The sequence below is a fragment of the Pomacea canaliculata genome, linkage group LG5 (assembly GCF_003073045.1).
Source record: "Pomacea canaliculata isolate SZHN2017 linkage group LG5, ASM307304v1, whole genome shotgun sequence".
In the NCBI taxonomy this organism is placed as follows: domain Eukaryota; kingdom Metazoa; phylum Mollusca; class Gastropoda; order Architaenioglossa; family Ampullariidae; genus Pomacea; species Pomacea canaliculata.
In genome coordinates, this window is record NC_037594.1 from 16,768,171 (window position 1) to 16,785,354 (window position 17,184).

General features: G+C 43.0%; 3 protein-coding genes across 6 annotated transcripts in view; 1 reads left to right on the forward strand and 2 right to left on the reverse strand.

Annotated features, from left to right (window-relative positions):
* The window catches only part of LOC112563642 (dematin-like), a 31,710-nt gene extending 30,451 nt beyond the window's left edge, over positions 1–1,259 (reverse strand). The window contains exon 1 of one of the 4 annotated variants that reach the window (XM_025237837.1): positions 912–1,259. The gene's annotated coding sequence lies outside the window, so the exon portion shown is untranslated. The remainder of the gene's footprint in view (positions 1–911) is intronic. The other 3 variants (XM_025237838.1, XM_025237836.1, XM_025237839.1) reach the window with 3 other exon arrangements.
* Positions 1,260–1,358: 99 nt separating this feature from the next.
* Positions 1,359–9,952, forward strand: LOC112563645 (failed axon connections homolog). The gene is made up of 6 exons (XM_025237844.1): positions 1,359–1,530; positions 4,656–4,800; positions 4,986–5,182; positions 5,500–5,705; positions 6,283–6,399; positions 8,179–9,952. The coding sequence occupies exons 2-6, from the start codon at positions 4,684–4,686 to the stop codon at positions 8,307–8,309; spliced, it is 768 nt and encodes a 255-aa protein (XP_025093629.1). The 5' UTR covers positions 1,359–1,530; positions 4,656–4,683; the 3' UTR covers positions 8,310–9,952.
* A 260-nt stretch (positions 9,953–10,212) lies between these two features.
* The window catches only part of LOC112564700 (sodium- and chloride-dependent neutral and basic amino acid transporter B(0+)-like), a 57,712-nt gene continuing 50,740 nt past the window's right edge, over positions 10,213–17,184 (reverse strand). The window contains exon 14 of the mRNA XM_025239706.1: positions 10,213–16,900. Within this exon, the coding sequence (XP_025095491.1) occupies positions 16,610–16,900 (291 nt within the window). The 3' untranslated portion in view covers positions 10,213–16,609. The remainder of the gene's footprint in view (positions 16,901–17,184) is intronic.

Consider the following 17,184-nt stretch of genomic DNA (forward strand, 5'->3'; position numbering starts at 1 on the left):
CTTCAAATGACAACTCAACATGTACTGTGTGGCAACAAGTGTAAGCTCTTTAAAGCTGTTCTAGTATAACTACTTTCCCCACAGGTGTAGAGGGTAATGAGAGCGTGCATGTGTGAGTTGTGGGTGCGAGGGAAAGAGTAAAGATTGGAAGTTAGATTGTTACATGGACAGTTCGAAAACCTTTAAACAAAAATTAACATTTTTAAATGAGACATTCTGCAGCGTATAACTGTCACTACCTCACACGAAGTATCTGTAGTTTTAGCCCAGTGACTGTGCACCATACTAAACCTAACTTTAGCAGATGGCACTTTCGCTACCTTTCGTTAAAAAAAAAAAAAAGTGGACAGCTCGCCACCAGACGAAAACCGCAACAAACGGTCCAGAAGATTGAGTCACTGGCAACGTAGTGACACCCAGGGTGCACAGCGCAGCAGTCGAGAGAACAGTCGCTCGTTGGGAACCCACTGGTGTGTCATATGTAATTACTCTACATCACACTTCGTGTGCTCTCACTCTTCTAAACAGACTCGTGCAAATTTGGCAAACCAGCAGCTTTCCTTCGAAACAGAAATAGGCTTAACAGCTAGTTATTCCCGCCATCTTGAATACAATTTGCGATCGTCTGCCACGGAATAATAATGGCCACAGCAAACCTCATGCTAATAACTGTCAAACAACCAGATGAGACGCACGCAGGTGAATATTCATTCTTCTCATAAAATTGAACGCATCTTAACTGACCGCCGAGTGCCAAAAATCCAAGGAAGACAGAAGACATGCAACTAAGGCTACCGTGAAGATAAAGCCACTTCCCACTTGATGCCCTCGCGCTAGTAGCGGAATCTCTCTCCGACATTAGCATTTCCATACCTAAACGGGGGGAAAAAGTAACCGGCAACGACACTTACCCATTGTGCTTTTCCGTCCCCAGAGAGGATGAAATGGTCGGAAGATATCCCAGGGCCTCACCTCAGAAGCAGTGAAAGGTGTAGCGTCGTAACATCCTCCAGTAAGCCACAACGAACACACACGAAAGACTAGCGAGGGTATGTATGCCCTGTGTGTACCTAGCCAGCAAGCCGGGTTGGGTCGCTACACTTTGCAGCGCGGGGGGGAGAGGCTGTTGCGGATCATGGTTATTCAACGTAATCGAAAGAAACTTCAGGCGCAAATAAAGATCTCTGCATTTACTTTCGCACCCTAGAGATATACCATAACTATTTATAAAATCAATTTTCCTTTGTTCTTGAAGATGTTAGCCCCACATCGACCCGCTTTCTGTGAAACAAGCGCAACACGCACGGTGCGAGTCTCGGCCCCGCCTCTTCAAGTCCCAGCATCCAACAGTTGCCGTGCGCTTCAAAGGGCGGCGCGGGATATGGGCAGGTATTTACTACGAACTCAGAAAACTGCCAGAGGACACGTACTACAATGGCGGAAGCATCTTTAGAGACTGGCAATCCTTTGATCCTGGCTTTGGTGTTGTCAGGTGTTAGCAATATGTATCACGTTTGTATTTCTGGCAGGGTAAGTTTACAATAGTACAACAAATATAGGAAGTATAAAACAAACAGGTAAACAAACTTTTAGCTTTCTTTGAGTCCTCCTACCCACCTCTCAATATGTGAAGATTGTTGTTTTTCTGAACTAAAGTTTTACATGACGGGGATCACGGGCAAGAACTTTACTGTTCGATTGTGTTATCGTGTGCTTCGGAGGCTTCAGGCGGGATGTAATATTTACTCCTGTTTTTTCATGTCTCAATAGCTTAGTTTGGATATTTAGTTTAGATATTTGAAGTTGTTGTTGTTGCTTAGTTTACTTATTTCAAAATATCCACTGCGGTGTGTGGTATGTAACCACATGATTGTGTTTCAGAGATTTTGAAGACAGGCGTGAGCTAGTCATCATGGCAGCTGGTTACTATAAGTCAGTAGCTGTGAACAAAATCTTTTTGTCATATATACGTGTACGTGGTTAATATGTGTACAAATGAAAAATTATTCAATATGTAACTTAAATTTAGTAAATTTCAACTGCCATGACCGCCGGGTAAAATTTTCCATGGTCATATACTGGACAACCTGTGTCCAGTAACTACATAAATATAAAGCCTTTTAGCGAAGTGTCCTTCCTCTCTTCCATTTTGGTTTTTTTTTGTTTTCTTTCGTCACTTGTGAACTTCGTCAATCAGTTGCGCTTTCGGATGTATTTTACCACTTCTAGATGATTCTGATGACATGAATAGCACCTGCGTGCACTCTTTGTCTCTGTAAGCGAGAGAGAGGACGCTGACAACGTTTTCAACACAGCGACACGGACACCAGGTGCCACTCCTTTTCCTCCTCCCACCCCCATCCCAGTGCATTTACGCACAGACTTCGACTGTTAGGTCAACGTGACATAAAGACTGACCATACAGTGTTCAGAGCTGGGATCAAGCCTAAGGGTCTGCCACGGTTCACGGTTTCGTGAGACCCTCCGCCTTTCTCCCCTTAATCCTTCCCCAGAGGAAAAGAGGGCGCACAACCTTTGTCTCTCGTCGACTTCTGCAGAGCGTCGATGGGTCGAAGTTAGAGGCAGCTCGAGAAGTCCGAGGCTTTGTACCGGAGGGAAAACAGACATTAATTCGAGCGTCTGAATCCGAAAGCGCGCTGGTTCGATACCTGTGGGGCGCATCGAACTTCTTCCAGTCGACTAAGCTGTCTGGAATAGGTATCATGGAAAGGTAAAGCAGTGAGAAGGAGAGCAGATGAGCACCGCCGTCACACACACACAAAACCTTTTTCCTCGAATAGTGTGGTCTTTAAAACCTCACAACACCTCCCCTCACCATGGACGACCTGAAAAAGTTTAGGGGATGACATTTTAATAGAGGTATTGCAGGTTTATTTGGTTGCTTCATTGCCTTCATTTTTCACATAGTAGTTCGCACCCCGGGACCGAAGTCAGAAAATAATGGCAAAATGTCATAAGGCAGTTACCTGCGGGGTCTGGACACCGCTTCACAAATAGGAGACAAGAGGATTGCCCTTGATTTCCCAACTGTGCTCCTGGAGACAATCAGTTGTCCTTGTTTCATAACCACGGCGCCAGGAGACGACTCACATTCTTTCTACTCAGAATAGCAGAGCGTGCAAAGTGTCTGAAGTCTCTGTGCATCACAAAGAATGCAGAAGAAATTAATTCTCAGCGAAGGCTCAAATTAGTCGAAGGAACTACATTAGTCGAGGAAGATGAAACTGAGTGCTGCACTATAAGCAAGCTTGCATTGCGACTGCTGTACGGCAGATGGTGTCGAGAACATCTGTCGGACTCTCGCAGATGACGGTGGATTTGCTTTCTGTAAAAATGCGATCACAACGGATGTGGAAAGGCTTTGCGGAATCTCATTTATGAACACGCACAACAACACAGCAAAAGTACAAATGTTTATTTGTGTTAAGCTGGTCATAACCGGGTCAATGGCTGGGGAAGACTAGACATCCGCTTATAGCGGAGGCAGGTAGTCTGCTATTGATGATGCGATGTCGATTCCAAAATGCTTGAAGTCCATGCCAGGAATGATGCCTTCTTTACCGATGGCGCAGCCAAAGCCTTAAATCAATCGGATCTTTTGATATTTGTGTTGCCTACCCCACCCGGTAGTCCTAACTGTCAGATAACGATAATAATGTCGTCATGTACCTTGTTTCCCCGAAAATAAGTATATTACTATATTAAGTTTTGCTGCGAAAGAGGTGTTATGGCTTATTTTTCAGGGGATGTCTTGCTTCATATTTAAACACTTCAGTTTTATATAAGTACACAAATCTACATTTATTCTAATACAGTCATGCCATCGTCTTCTGGAACATCAACAGAACTCATAACGTTATAATATTATATTTTAATATTTTTAAATTATAATTCAGTACATCTGTCGTGTGTTTCAAAAGACGAACGGAAATCCGTCCGTCTGGCTCGCGATTTTAAATAGGATTTATATTTCGGGTAGGGCTTATGCATCGCAACAATCCTGAATAATCATTCTAGGGTTTGTTGTCGAGGAAACGCGATAGTACCGCCGTGAGCTCGCGCAATGTTTAGTTACTCGTTTGCTTTTGAGTCAAAACTTGTTTGTAATTAAGCGCACAGAGAAAACGCTAGTTTAAGGACATTCGAAATGCGGCCAGAATAATATATTTAACATCTGCTGTATATTTCCACTCAATGAAACAAACACAATAAGGCGCAACAGATGCTACGACAGCCTAGCTTCTTTCCTTCCTGCGTGTCGCAGACTTCGAGATGCGCACCTGTTGTCAGTCATGTCGGGACATTCCCACCTGTAATTACCTCTCACCCCAGCCACAACATGACCTGGATGAGCAACCAACCTTTCACAGAGCATCTATCAATTTTCTTGCGTGTGAACTGTATTTACGTCTCGATCCAATCAATCACATTTACATCTCGTCTGCACTTTTAGATAGCAGAAACTCCACCCCACCCGGCGACAACAGGCGAAGGAGACAGATGCGCGCGCACACACATACACAAAGAGTTTTCTCTGCATTAGTCGTATCATCCTGGGTGATAGTAAGCTTAACAATCTTACTTTAATTTCGTACAGTTCAGATTTTAATTTTAAAAATGTGACCAATTTTCAGAGGCAGGAAACGTAGTTTGTCCAAAACAATGCTGCAGGACACGGTGGTCATTTACGGAGTTGGAAGGGGCCTTCATGTTCCTTCCGCCTCTCCCTTTCCTCTGAAATTGGAAACATTCTGTCGATTGGCGCAGATACCTTATAGGGTAAGGAATCAACATTCTCAAGCTCTTTAGGTCATAAATCTCTGTCAAACATTGTCTACTTCATTACATCCATGACAAAACTGTTTGTACTAAGACCCAACTTGATCCAGTGGACTTCCTTCATGACCAGTCGGTCACGACAAAGGCTTGTGACTGCTTTGGTCTATAATTCTTGTTCACATCAGGTGGACCACAGTGCCCAGATGTCCAGCAAAGGCAAGACACCGTGGATGATGTATAACGGACGAGCTGTGGCCGACTCGCAGTTCTGCATAGAACACCTCAAAGCGGAGCGTGACCTGGATCTCGACCTTGACCTTAGCCCCACACTTCGAGCGCAGGCACGTGCTTTCCGGGCGCTGATCGAAGAGAACCTGTACTGGTGAGACTAAAGATGTGTGGCATCGCCAAGATTTTACGTAATTTATATATATATATTTAAAATCCTTTTTCTGAATCGTGACACTTCCTAGTGTCTGTTTCGTGTTTAAATGTACCTTGATGTGTGAAATTCCTCAGTTGCCACACTTAATTTAATTTCTTTCAATTTAAAAAAAAATTATTTCGGGTGTTTTTTCATACAAAAGTTACTTTCTTCCCCATGCTTATGAAAAGAACGTATACTTTGTGTGGAATTTCGGACAGGCCTTCTGTGAGACTGAAAGCTTCTCTGTTAAATAAGACTATTGTGAGTTGCAGGACCATGTGTTACGAACTGTTTATACTCAACCCCAAACGTCTGGACGAGGTGTTGCCCTACCGAGGGCCGAAGATGTGGCTGCTTAAGTTCTTCCTAAGCCGCGTCCTGAGGAAGGAGCTCTGGAACCAGGGTATAGGGCGGCACTCTGATGAGGAAATCTGGGATATCGGTCGACGAGATCTGAACGCCATTTCTGATTTTCTAGGTAATCATTGGATCGGTCAGAAACTTTTTTTCTTTATCTGTTCGTATGCTTTTTGTTTATTGTTTTTAAGTCTTCTACAGCAGGTTTACACCAGACAGCTGATTATGGAGGTTTGGAGGCATCGATTACTTAGTTGAATAATTCTCTGATAACGACTGTGTTCTGTCTTCTTATAGTGTTAGAGGATATATTTTTCCTCTTGTACGTGTTAACCGTTTTCAGCTTGATACAGCTACACAGCAATGATATGTTTTACATGACATTCCCCTCTTCCCCCTACTTAGAGGTTTGTTGTTGATGATGATCGGTAGTAAACAACGAGGTTTCAAAATCATAGCCTTTATCATCAACGAGAACATCGATGACAGTGACAAAGAGGAGGAGAAAAAGAAGAAGAAACTTGACTAACCCACCCATGACTACTACAAGACTGCCTCGGATTGATTGGTCACAACTTTGTCAACTTGTGACCTCAACTATACAGTAAAGCCTTTTTTTTATTATTAATTACAGTAATTCTGAATAAGCTACAGGCACACACTATTTGTGATCTTGAACTTTATGTTCTTATTTTCAGCCGAAAAGAAGTTCTTCCTTGGCGACACCCCGACTGAGGTGGACTGTACTGTGTTCGGCATGATGACTCAGGTGCTGTTTCACATGCCCGGATGTCGTCATCAGACCCACGTGAGACGTAAGACAGTTTTTGTTGTTGTTGTGTAGTGGACTGACAAGACAACTAAAGTCTGTACGTGACTACGACGTCACACAGATGACTTAACGGTCAACGGTGGAGGCGCTGAGCCAACATACACGATTATCACTAGAGAACAGCCTTGACAGACAAGGCACGCGCGAGACAAAGGAGGTCAAGCTACTGACCACGAATTAAATTTTCTGACGACTGGGATCACATCGTCCTCAGATACCATCCACCTTCGTTTTACTTTTCGTTTTAGCATCTGCCCAACGTTTTGATCAAATTCTATTTGCAAATTTAGTCGTCCCTGGATATTATTAATTTGGAGATGGGTTCGAGGACTACTCTTCCACTCGTCCCCCCACCCCACACGCACACCACGTATATGACAAGCCGTGGAGTTCAAATATTATGTAGAGTGACGTAGTATTTGAATGCAGCCAGGGTGGATTCTATCATCAAGCGACCTGAGCAGTCGTCGAGGGCACAAGCACTGGGGCGCACCGACCGCCGGCCTCCGGTATTTGATAAGCCACGACCAGTGCAGGTGTAGAAAATGAGTTTACAACATTTTGTGGACACGGAGCTCCTGTCATCAACAACTTGTAGCAAACGTGTGTGTTGGTGGAGTTTCGACAGCGCTGCAGGAATAAATTTTTTATGTTTATTTAGACCACTTTTTCCTACCTGAAAGCTGGTTCAAGCCACTTTATATTAACACCCACGCTTACACAGCTTCGCGAGCGCACACCTTAGGTAGACATTAAATGCCCCTTACAATCTCTCGCACACACCCGTCCAGCTACGTCACCCCTACAACGCACAAAGCGCGCATTCGCACAGATACACAGGGTGGAGGAAACCGGCGTACACGGATTAAACCCCAGTTACTATCAGTTAAAATATACTTACTCTTTCTGTAGAAGATAGCCCAGCAGGAATTTTAATAAGACTAAGCCAGCAATAGCTGTTAATTTAAAAAAATGTTGAAAAAGACTATAAAGGGTGGGGGGTTGTTGTGTAAACACGGCAGGACATTGGATAGTCAGCAACCAGCGAGCGTATTGTGGAGCGAGTGAGAGGGGTAGCACGTTATACAAGTTTATGTTCTTCTTCTTATTATTATTTTTATTAATGTTGAGTGGTTGATTGGAGGTTGAGTTCAGCATATGTTTTTTTTTTTTGCCAGGGGCGCAAAATTGCCGATCACCAACCATGCATGTAACCTACTTACATCATCCAGTACACTTTGAATCTTCACTAGGTTGCTTATGCAGCTTTTTTTTTTTTTTTTAATGTCACGCTTGGAAAAGTAGGCAGGTCTTGTTGATTTATTGCTACCACTAACAGACAAGAGTAAAATAAATCATGATTATCTGACAATGTTCGATCACCTTGAAGTTTAGACTAAAATTGTCAAACCTGCAGTTGTGCCTGAAACCCGTTGGTGGGATTCTCTACCCCATCCCCCACACTACTCACAACAGTTCGTAAAACATACAAACCTAAATTCTGACAAGCTACTTTAATTTTGTTTGTTTTATTTCTTTGAACTTGCAGCTTAAACACAAGTCTTGGTGCCATAGAAGTGCGAAGTAATGTACAAGGCGTGTGGGTACCAAGGAAAACAAGAAATTGAAACAGTGGGCTGCACACAGCGGCAGACACAATAGAGTGTGCATCTCACCTTCTGGTGTGCAATTTAGCACATTAAACTTTATATTAGAGACTTCAGGGCTCACTGGATCACTTTCTGCAAACTTCTGCTTTCAGAAAACCTGCCCAACATTGTGGCGTACGTCGAGCGCATGAAGACGAGGGTCTGGCCCGACTGGGAGGAGCGGTGTAAGGGAAGCAACTACGTCGACGACAGCAACATGCTGTTTCCAGCGCAGAAGTTTTGACCAAGCATTTGATTAAAAATCCCCTCCCCATCCCTTCTCCCTCCACTAACATCATTCCTTCTCATCCACTGGTGCAGTTGCTATATGACATATTTAGTTAGAAAATGTGAGCTTGCCAGCTCTGTGGAATGTAGGATTTATTTACTTTGCAGCGTGCTTGCCTCCCCTGGAGATTGGTTTCATCAGTAACAAGCTTTATTTGTTTTTGTGATCGTGGTGTTTGTGTAGTGAGGTCAGGGTAACTTGCATGGTGAGTGACTGTTTGTTTTCTCATCGTTTAGACCTCGATTGAGGAATGTGTGTCATATGACAGGACGAAGCCACTAACTCTCAGTTATTCCTCATTCGTGTAAAGGTGCGAGCGGTCCGGTGGCGCAATGTTGTCTCCTGTCACCAATACAGTGAAGGTTGGCTGTCCTGAGTTCAGTTCTCGGCTCGGGCACGCTGTTCTTTCTTTGCATATGGCATCTTTTTACAGGGCTGGCTGCCTTGCCGTGATATAGTCTTAGTTGCTGGCTCGGTGTAAAACCCCAATTCCTTCCTCTTCCCTGTGACAACCTGACCCAAGTATACTTCTGAGGAAGTTGTGGAACATTCCTTTTAATCCCATTGACCAACACTTAACATTCTTTACTCTCAGGGGATCTCAGGTGCTTTCAAAGGGCATTACCGGAATTTCTTGTTTATCGTGTGTGATGCTAAAGAAACAAAAAATTACTGGTAGCAATAATGACATTAATTTCTATATTTACTCGATTTTTCTAATCTTCTAAAGTCATAAACTTCAAATTAATCTCGTATTTCCGGAGAATACTAATCCCTAGAATACCCAGGATTTACAATTTTTCTTGGAGAGGCTTCGTTGCTTTCTGTGCGAGATTAGTCGCCTGCATTTGAAAAATCCATCCCAGTCACGTCTGAAAAATCTTCCATCGATTCGGTGTCAGAATACGAGACTTGCAGGCGCCCATTGTAGCCTTCCACCCCTAGTCACCATGTTCTATTCATTTATTCATTTTCCTTTTTGTCTTAAAGCCTTCATGGCAATTGAATTTTTTTTTTAATTTGAAAGAAGACTAATTTAACGCCAGTTGGCTGAACAGTTTGATGTTTCTTGCCCTGCTGTTGATACGGTAATTACACGTAGGATGTACAAAAACATTGTTCTCTTGCTTGCTTGTTTATATATTTTTTTCTGTCAAAATTTAAAGTTAGGTTTACTTAGAGACTGAGATCTTTACTGGCTTGTAAAACTTGTTGAACTTGGAATGATTCTAAATGATAATAACTGATAGTTTGCAACCATGTTGTCATTGTAACATTTAATCATCGGTTGTCAATGTAGCCATCTGACAGTTTGAGCGGTAATGTACTTACACTATAATATACTATGTAGTTATATAGAAATACCGCGTATGTTCGTGCAGTCCTGTTTATCAACCCGTCCTTGCCTCGTTAGAAATGCTGACATATCAAGAGGGCCATGGTATATACTATGTTAATTTTATATACATTGTTTTTTTGATCCCGACGTTCGTTGGACTAAAACCGATCATTCTTCTCAGTTGAAAAATATATTTTTGCACTCAACACTCTTGTTAGTTTTTCCCGCAATTTGCATTAAAGTAAGTTTGAAAAATTGACATTGCTGATGATTTTTGTTTGCAAGTCAGCTGAGTACGATTCATGGATTACTGTTTAGCAGTTCAGTCAAAGATCAGCTCTTCTTGTTATTGCATTTTGGAGGTCGGGAAACAACAAAAAAGTAACACGCATGCGCGCACACACACACATACACCCAAGACTTGTACACAATCACATCAACATCAATTTGAATACCACACTGACAAGGGCCAGACAACAAGAGGGTGTTGAAGACAAGAGTGACACAGGTAAACACAGGTAAGTTTGTCAATGTTTATTTCGTGCAGGACTGCTTTTACGAAACAGTAGATGAAGTAAACCTCTGACGTAAAATGTAAACGTTTACAGAAACTTCAAGCACCCCACAACACGACATTCAGTTCTCCCCCGCTTTACGAAGATTAGAGTCCTTCTTGATAAACGTTTTGTAAGGCGAACTTTCTACAGTCCAACTCGTAATTTCTGACCTGTGAGCAATTTTCTTCCTGAGCTTCCTGACGCCCCGTATACGCTAAAACACCACCAAATCCCATGAAACTAAAAGCAGTATTTCTTAACATTAGTTATAAAACAAAATGATCCGTAACACGGAGGATGTTTGATGTCGCCCGCTAAGCTCGTAGCCGTTGTATGCAGCGTGCAGTGGATGCTGTGTGTGACGCAGACCTCGCGACAACCAAAACTACACAAGACAACAAAAACTGAAAATGGTTCAAGCGCCGCCACCGGCACTGATGTACACGTGGACATCGACACACGTTTGATACTTGCTACTTTCTTCCAACTAATTTTTTCTTCTTAGAGGGTAAGATTCAAGAGACTACCACGGCTGTGCATCAGCGAACAGGAGTACTCGAGGTGAGCTGTGCTCACCGTTCATATCGGTTGTCCTGACAGAAAGGGAAGAAAGCGTTCAAAGTCACCATCGTAGTGAAATATGAAACTCGAGGGTTCGTATCTCGGATGTAATGAACCGTGTTCACTGAGGAACACTCTGAAAATAAAATCACGGTTTTCATGCAAGACTTGAGTAGCGCTCTGTGGTTTAGGAATGTTATGTTTGTAGCAGATACATAGACAGCAAAGCGTGAACAAGATGCTTACTAAACGAGCTGCTACTAATGTTCTGTGAGCAATACAAGAACTCGTCACGAAATCTTGTTCTTGCACCTCCAGGCAAATGCCAAAGCAAAGCCAGTACGTGTAGGCCTCTTAGCGCACGAGTGACAAATTGTCTTTCATCAATACTTGTGGTGACGACGACGACGATGATGATGTTGATGAATTTACGTGTAAACGTTTAATTACGTATGGTCTGAAAGAATCTTCAAATTTAAAGGAAGTAGCTCTCTTGTGACACTATTCTATACTATTAACGCTCTATACTTACTCGCTCTATGTACACTTTGTCCTCCTGCACCTATCTCTGTGTGAGTGCAAGGAGGTCTCGTGGTGAGCACGACCGGTATATTAACAATCATCATGATTGCCGGCCTCGTGTTGAGCAGGTAAACCGAATCATTCCAGACATCCAGTCCTGGCTTGCATGAGGGTCGTCGTCTCATTTTCCGTACATAAAATAGCCCGCAGAGTCTCTCATAAGACGCCTGATTTGTTTTTAGTAACTTTCGTTTTTTGCCAAATATATCAACTACAAAGATTAAAAGAAAGTTGTAAAACACATCGCTAAAAGATTCGTACACGGACATCGCTTATTATCCGAGCAGTGACAGAACAGTAACGAGTCACAACCATGGAACAACTACATAATTTATATTTTAGAGAAAGCTTTCCACGAGGTCCGTTTTGGCGACTGGAGAAGACAGTTAACTTTGTCTGGCTTAAGGGTCTACAGAGGTGTGAGAGACTCTGACACTGAAAAGACACGAACTCAGCTTCAACACAGCGACTAGTTGTAAGCAGGGGTTGGGTGGGAAGGTGAGGTGGGTCATCATCTGTGTGGCCAGGACTAGCTTCCAAGAAGAGGAAGTCTAAGGAGTCTCGCACGACACAGGGGACAAGCGTGTGTAGCAGCAATTAAACACCAGGTGCTGTTTATTTCCGACATCGCGCATTTTAGCGATAATTTTGCAAACATGCATTTGCTATATAGCGGTCTTCCAAATTACAGTGTCTACATTACAAGCATTTGTATATTGTACTCAAATCACCAGATCCACAATATCAACGACTTTAGTAATATTACGACTTAATCATTTCCACTGATTCCACTGAGATGTCTTCTATGAAATACCCAGATGCATGCTGGCGCACTCAGGTGATAGCAACACATTTAAATGAAGAGTTGTTATTGCTAAATACATGCACGTGCTTGCCTGTTTTGCGCATGCGTGTGTAGCAAACATGTGGGTTCGCATATTCGCATATGCGCGTGTCTTTGTGCAGTCAGTAACGCGCGTTTACTGCAGATGGTTTACAGGGCTTCTGCTAAGGCTAAATTCTTTGGGGTCTCAGGGACCCCTTCTTCAGATTTTTAAGGGGTCCCTGTTCTTCGCCCAAATTTGAAGGGGACCCCATTGACGAAAATTGAAGAGGTCATCCGAACTTTTAATGCGTACTGTACGCAATTTTTTTGCGTAAGCAGAAGCCCTGGTTTATGCAAACAAAGAAAATCTCACAGTATAGCCGTATGTACTTTATAAAACGGCTGGAATCACCCAGTAAACATGGTAATTCTTGCTGATATTGTAATAAAAGTTGCATGTCGACTATAGGAATTATAAAACTAGAGCTGTCTGGTTATCTTGTTAGGGACTGGTACGCATTATTCGAAAGGTGATGCAAAGATGTTACAGAAGCTTTCTTGAACTGTCTATATGTAAAGCTAACATCGGAGAGGAAGGAAGGTCTGGTGGGATCCGTCAATGATGCTAATGATCTGCGATACATTGTACAAAACCTCTCCCAGAGGTCAGTTTTACAAAAAGAAAATCTTACCTCTGTGTGTGTTTTTCCTTCCCCGCTACAATCATTCACTGAAACGTCGACATTTTTACACAATCGCTGATGTTTTAGAATACATTAAAGAAAAAAAAAGAGGGAGGATGAGAAGCACAGTCAAATGTGTTATGTACAGAAATGGGAGTATCAGGACATGTCTCCAAAGACCAGCGGCGAATGATCCCTGCAAGACAACAGCAAGAATGTCAACAGAAGGAGTCACTTCCCTTGATCCTATACAGTGATAGCCGGAGGTGGGTGGGACCACGTGTGTGGTGGGGCAGCTATCACACGTGCTAACTATAGAATTATTCTTCCGTAACATAAATAATGGTTGAACATAAGACCAACAGAGGTAAGCCATTTCGTCAACAAAATACAAGGTAGCATACCCGTGAATGATTCTAGTAAACTGTGAGCAATACAACCTCTACATCCTGCTCATAGAATAACACAGACCTGGGTGGGTTTTTTTTTTTTTTAAAAAAGAGGGGGCGGGTACATGCATGATCGAATTTTTGAGTTCCAGAAGAAGGACGCCACAAGAGAAGTAACAAGACGACCGATTTTATGCACAGTTAAAGAAGAAACAGGTTTATCATGGCACAGAGAAGAAAAATGTTTATCACGCTACAGTTGACGAACAAACATGTTTATTATTATCATGCCACAGTTAAGGAACAAACATGTTTATCATGCCACAGTACACAAACTGTCTCTGAAATCAGTGATAAGTTTCAATGAGTGCGAATCATCGTGAAGGTGCTTAGACTGATATCAGACAAGTGACTAGACAGCACTGCAGCCCTCCGTTCCGTGCTCTACCCTGATTAAAACCGGTGTGGCGGGGAAGAAAGTAACAAAAAGATATCAGCGAGTATCGTGTTCTTATTTTACACGCAGTTATGAGCTCAAGATGAAGAACAAATCTCTTTTCCTGAATAAATGGAGCTAGGCTATGTGGTTTCTAGAAGATATGGAAGTATATGAAAGATAAAACATTTTATATCGTTTGCCTTGAAGAATAAAAATGCACATTTGAAATTTGATCTCGACAGGGATAACACGATGAATTATGTGTGATAAAAATGGAACGACAGAAAATAAATAATTGGACTTAGCAGAGAAATAAATGTTGGAATGTACAGTGTTTTAAGGCGAGGAGAGGAAGAAAGAAAACTGGAAAATGTGATGAAAGGTAAACAGGACTTACTGGTACGACAGAGCGTTACATAGGGTCGAGTACACAAGCTCATGGTTTTACTCTGTTTAGATTCACATTACAAACATTTTTGAAGGGAGGTGGACGCTGACCTTCGAGCCTCGAATAACACTGTTCCATCCCTTTGTCTCCCAAGTAACCTTGCATTTCTCTGCTTTTTATGTGATTAAATACATTCATACTGCGCATGACAAAGACAAGCAATACCAAACATGCGATGGCAGTGAAATATAAGCTAGTTGTTCCAATGATGGTTCTTCTATCTAACAATTCTTCAATGTAAGGGGATGGAAAATTAAAATGAACATAGCAGCAAACAATCACACAGCCAGCATTGAGCCCCCAGCTTTCCCTCCTTCTCGTCCTATTTTTGGTGGTCCAGAAACATGAGCAACTCGCAAAGCTAGAAAATAGAAACTAACCCTTTTCTAATATCGTCTGTCGGTTAGGATGGACATGCTTAGCGAATGTACAGAGATGCCAGAAGTACAGAAATGACGCTGTTGACAAAAACAAAAACAAAAGCAAAAAACATTTTAGTTGAAAAGAACGGTCCCAATCGTAATGATCATTAATTTTCACCAGGATTTGGAAGCACTGTGGCCTGTGCTGGGTGGAAGTGCGATGTAAAAGGAAGGAAACAATGTGAAAAGTGAATAGAGATGGAGCAAGGACAAGGGTAGCTCGCATGGAGAGTGTTCAGACGACTGGCTATGACATGACTTGGAAGTCCAATGTCATGCGGAACAGTCCCATGCTCGACTGAACAAGTGATAGATGTCACTAAGGAAAGTGATAGATGACACTAAGGAAAGTAATAGATGACACTAAGGAAAGTGATAGATGACACTAAGGAAAGTAATAGATGACACTAAGGAAAGTGATAGATGACACTAAGGAAAGTGATAGATGACACTAAGGAAAGTAATAGATGACACTAAGGAAAGTAATAGATGACACTAAGGAAAGTGATAGATGACACTAAGGAAAACATCCCCCACCCCACACACTTTTCTTTCTATACCATCCTCCATCTCAAGTATACCAGAGCAAGACGAGAAGGAAAAGCTATTTGGTAAGACTCTTTAGTGACCTCCTGTGCTCATAGAGAATATAATCTTCCACAGCTCCATAGTTTGTGCGAAGCGGATATTTCACTCTTATCATCACAGCTTAATTCCAGCAATATTTTCCTTCTTAAAGCATAAAAAAGAAAAAGAAACAACAACAATCACGAAAGACCCTGTGGTCTCACTCCGAAATCTTGAGCTATTTGAAAGTAGTCTTCAAGTAAAAGTTATCATAACACCACTAATTAACTTCTGCGGAGTTGCTATTCCTGTTCAGGATGTGAGCAAAGTTCTGCCGCCCCACACATACTGACATGTGAGCCTCAATGTTCAGCCTAGTTTATCCGCAAACCCCACACAAGTCGGCAACTCTTTCCAATCATCTTTCAAATTAAATGCTTGGCTCCACCATCAGCGAAATTTTGGCTTGGTGATGTCGGTGTTCAGCCAGACAGTTAGCTATGAACGATGTTAGTACTGGGCGTGGATGGAAACATTTTTTACGCAAAGTTCGTCCCTTACTGTTTGAGGTGTTCCTTTAGCAACCCCTTGCAGAAGTTTGAAGAAACTGGAACGTGGACCTGTGATAAAATATGAGAAACTTGATGCCAGGTGTTTCCAGCTGCTAAACTATCAAATGTGTTGTTCGAGTCCTTCAAGTATGAAGACCTATCTAGTAGCAGATCCGGTTCTGCTACTTGGCAGGTGTCCGTAGCATGGACAGACGTTGTAGTGGAACGGAACCACATACCATGAGAGGGACAAGAGAATGCAAGGGCTCACCTTTAGTGCCACATCAACGGGTTGTCTGCGTCAGGGACAATTTAGCACTGTTTAGATATCAGTATGTGTTTCTCCTTTAACTCTGGATTCTCACTGATGGAGCTGGTGACGAGGTGTTGAATGTCCCCATCCCCCGCTGACTTGCACGTGTATCTTTTGGCCGGTACAGTAGGGTTGCGAAACTTTGTGTGTTCTAGCTCGCTGACATAATACTTTCCTTCCCTTTGATGTTGCTTTCCGTAAAAAATAAGATCAAACAAAAAACCACTCGCTCATCTTCAGTCGTCTCCAAGGATAGGTTCTTCATAGTATTTTTTTTCAAAATGCTGAATGCGTTTAGGTTTAAAAGTATGGACAGACTACTAGTCTAGTGTTGGGTTGTAGAAATGTAAAAAGATATGTAATGGTTTCTTTTGGCGATCTGATGCACGATGCTGTTGTTTCTTTTTTCTTTAAATAAGGTAGAAGGTCTAGGCCACTGTTAAGAGATTCTGATAGTGATGACATTTGAAGCTGACTGAACTTGAGACTCACAGAACAGGTTGACACAACTGAATCAGAACACTAACTGGCAGAAGTTCCGTGACCCCATCGAGCTGTCAGCTCCGTCTCTCTCTCTCTCACACACGTGCGATGTCGCCCTCGCAGGACTTGCTGGTGTTCATCACCACTTCCACCTCCGCCTTCTCCGTGGCCCCGTACCCGGAGGAGCTAGGAAACAGCGAGCCGGAGGCCTCGGCCAGGGGTGTGGCCTGGGGGTGCGTGGGCGGATGGTGGAGGGAGCGCGGCGAGCGGGTGGAGTGCGGAGAGCGCGAGCCCTGCAGGGCCGTGTCCCCGGTCTCGCCGGAGTCGTAGTCGTCAGTGTTGTCGGGGTCCGGCAGTCGTCCCATCTTCAGCGAGCCCAGGAACCGCTGCGACAAACATGGCGAGAAGAACGGCTGTAAGGCGGTGTCTGCTGGAGTCAGGCATTATTACTTAACCAGTCTCTTTTATTGTCGCCACCTCCTTCTCCTTCCTCAGGGAGCGTGTCCCTGAAAGCTGCTGTTAATCAGAGAGAGTGCATACAGGTAACGGAAGACAATCTGTTCCGCCCGCTTTGTGTGCAATGTTTTAGCCAATGAGGGAGACAGTTTTTGCGGTTTTAGTGAAGTCTGTCCACAACCAGACCTCCAGGAAGCTGAGAGCGTTAAAAAGC

Bases quoted from the DNA above. Each gene is read 5' to 3' on its own strand.
- LOC112563645 (XM_025237844.1), top strand. From the start codon at position 4,684: ATGCTGCAGGACACGGTGGTCATTTACGGAGTTGGAAGGGGCCTTCAT. The intron at 5,183-5,499 runs GTGAGACTAAAG...TGTGAGTTGCAG, and splicing joins ATCGAAGAGAACCTGTACTG to GACCATGTGTTACGAACTGT. The intron at 6,400-8,178 runs GTAAGACAGTTT...TTCTGCTTTCAG, and splicing joins TCATCAGACCCACGTGAGAC to AAAACCTGCCCAACATTGTG.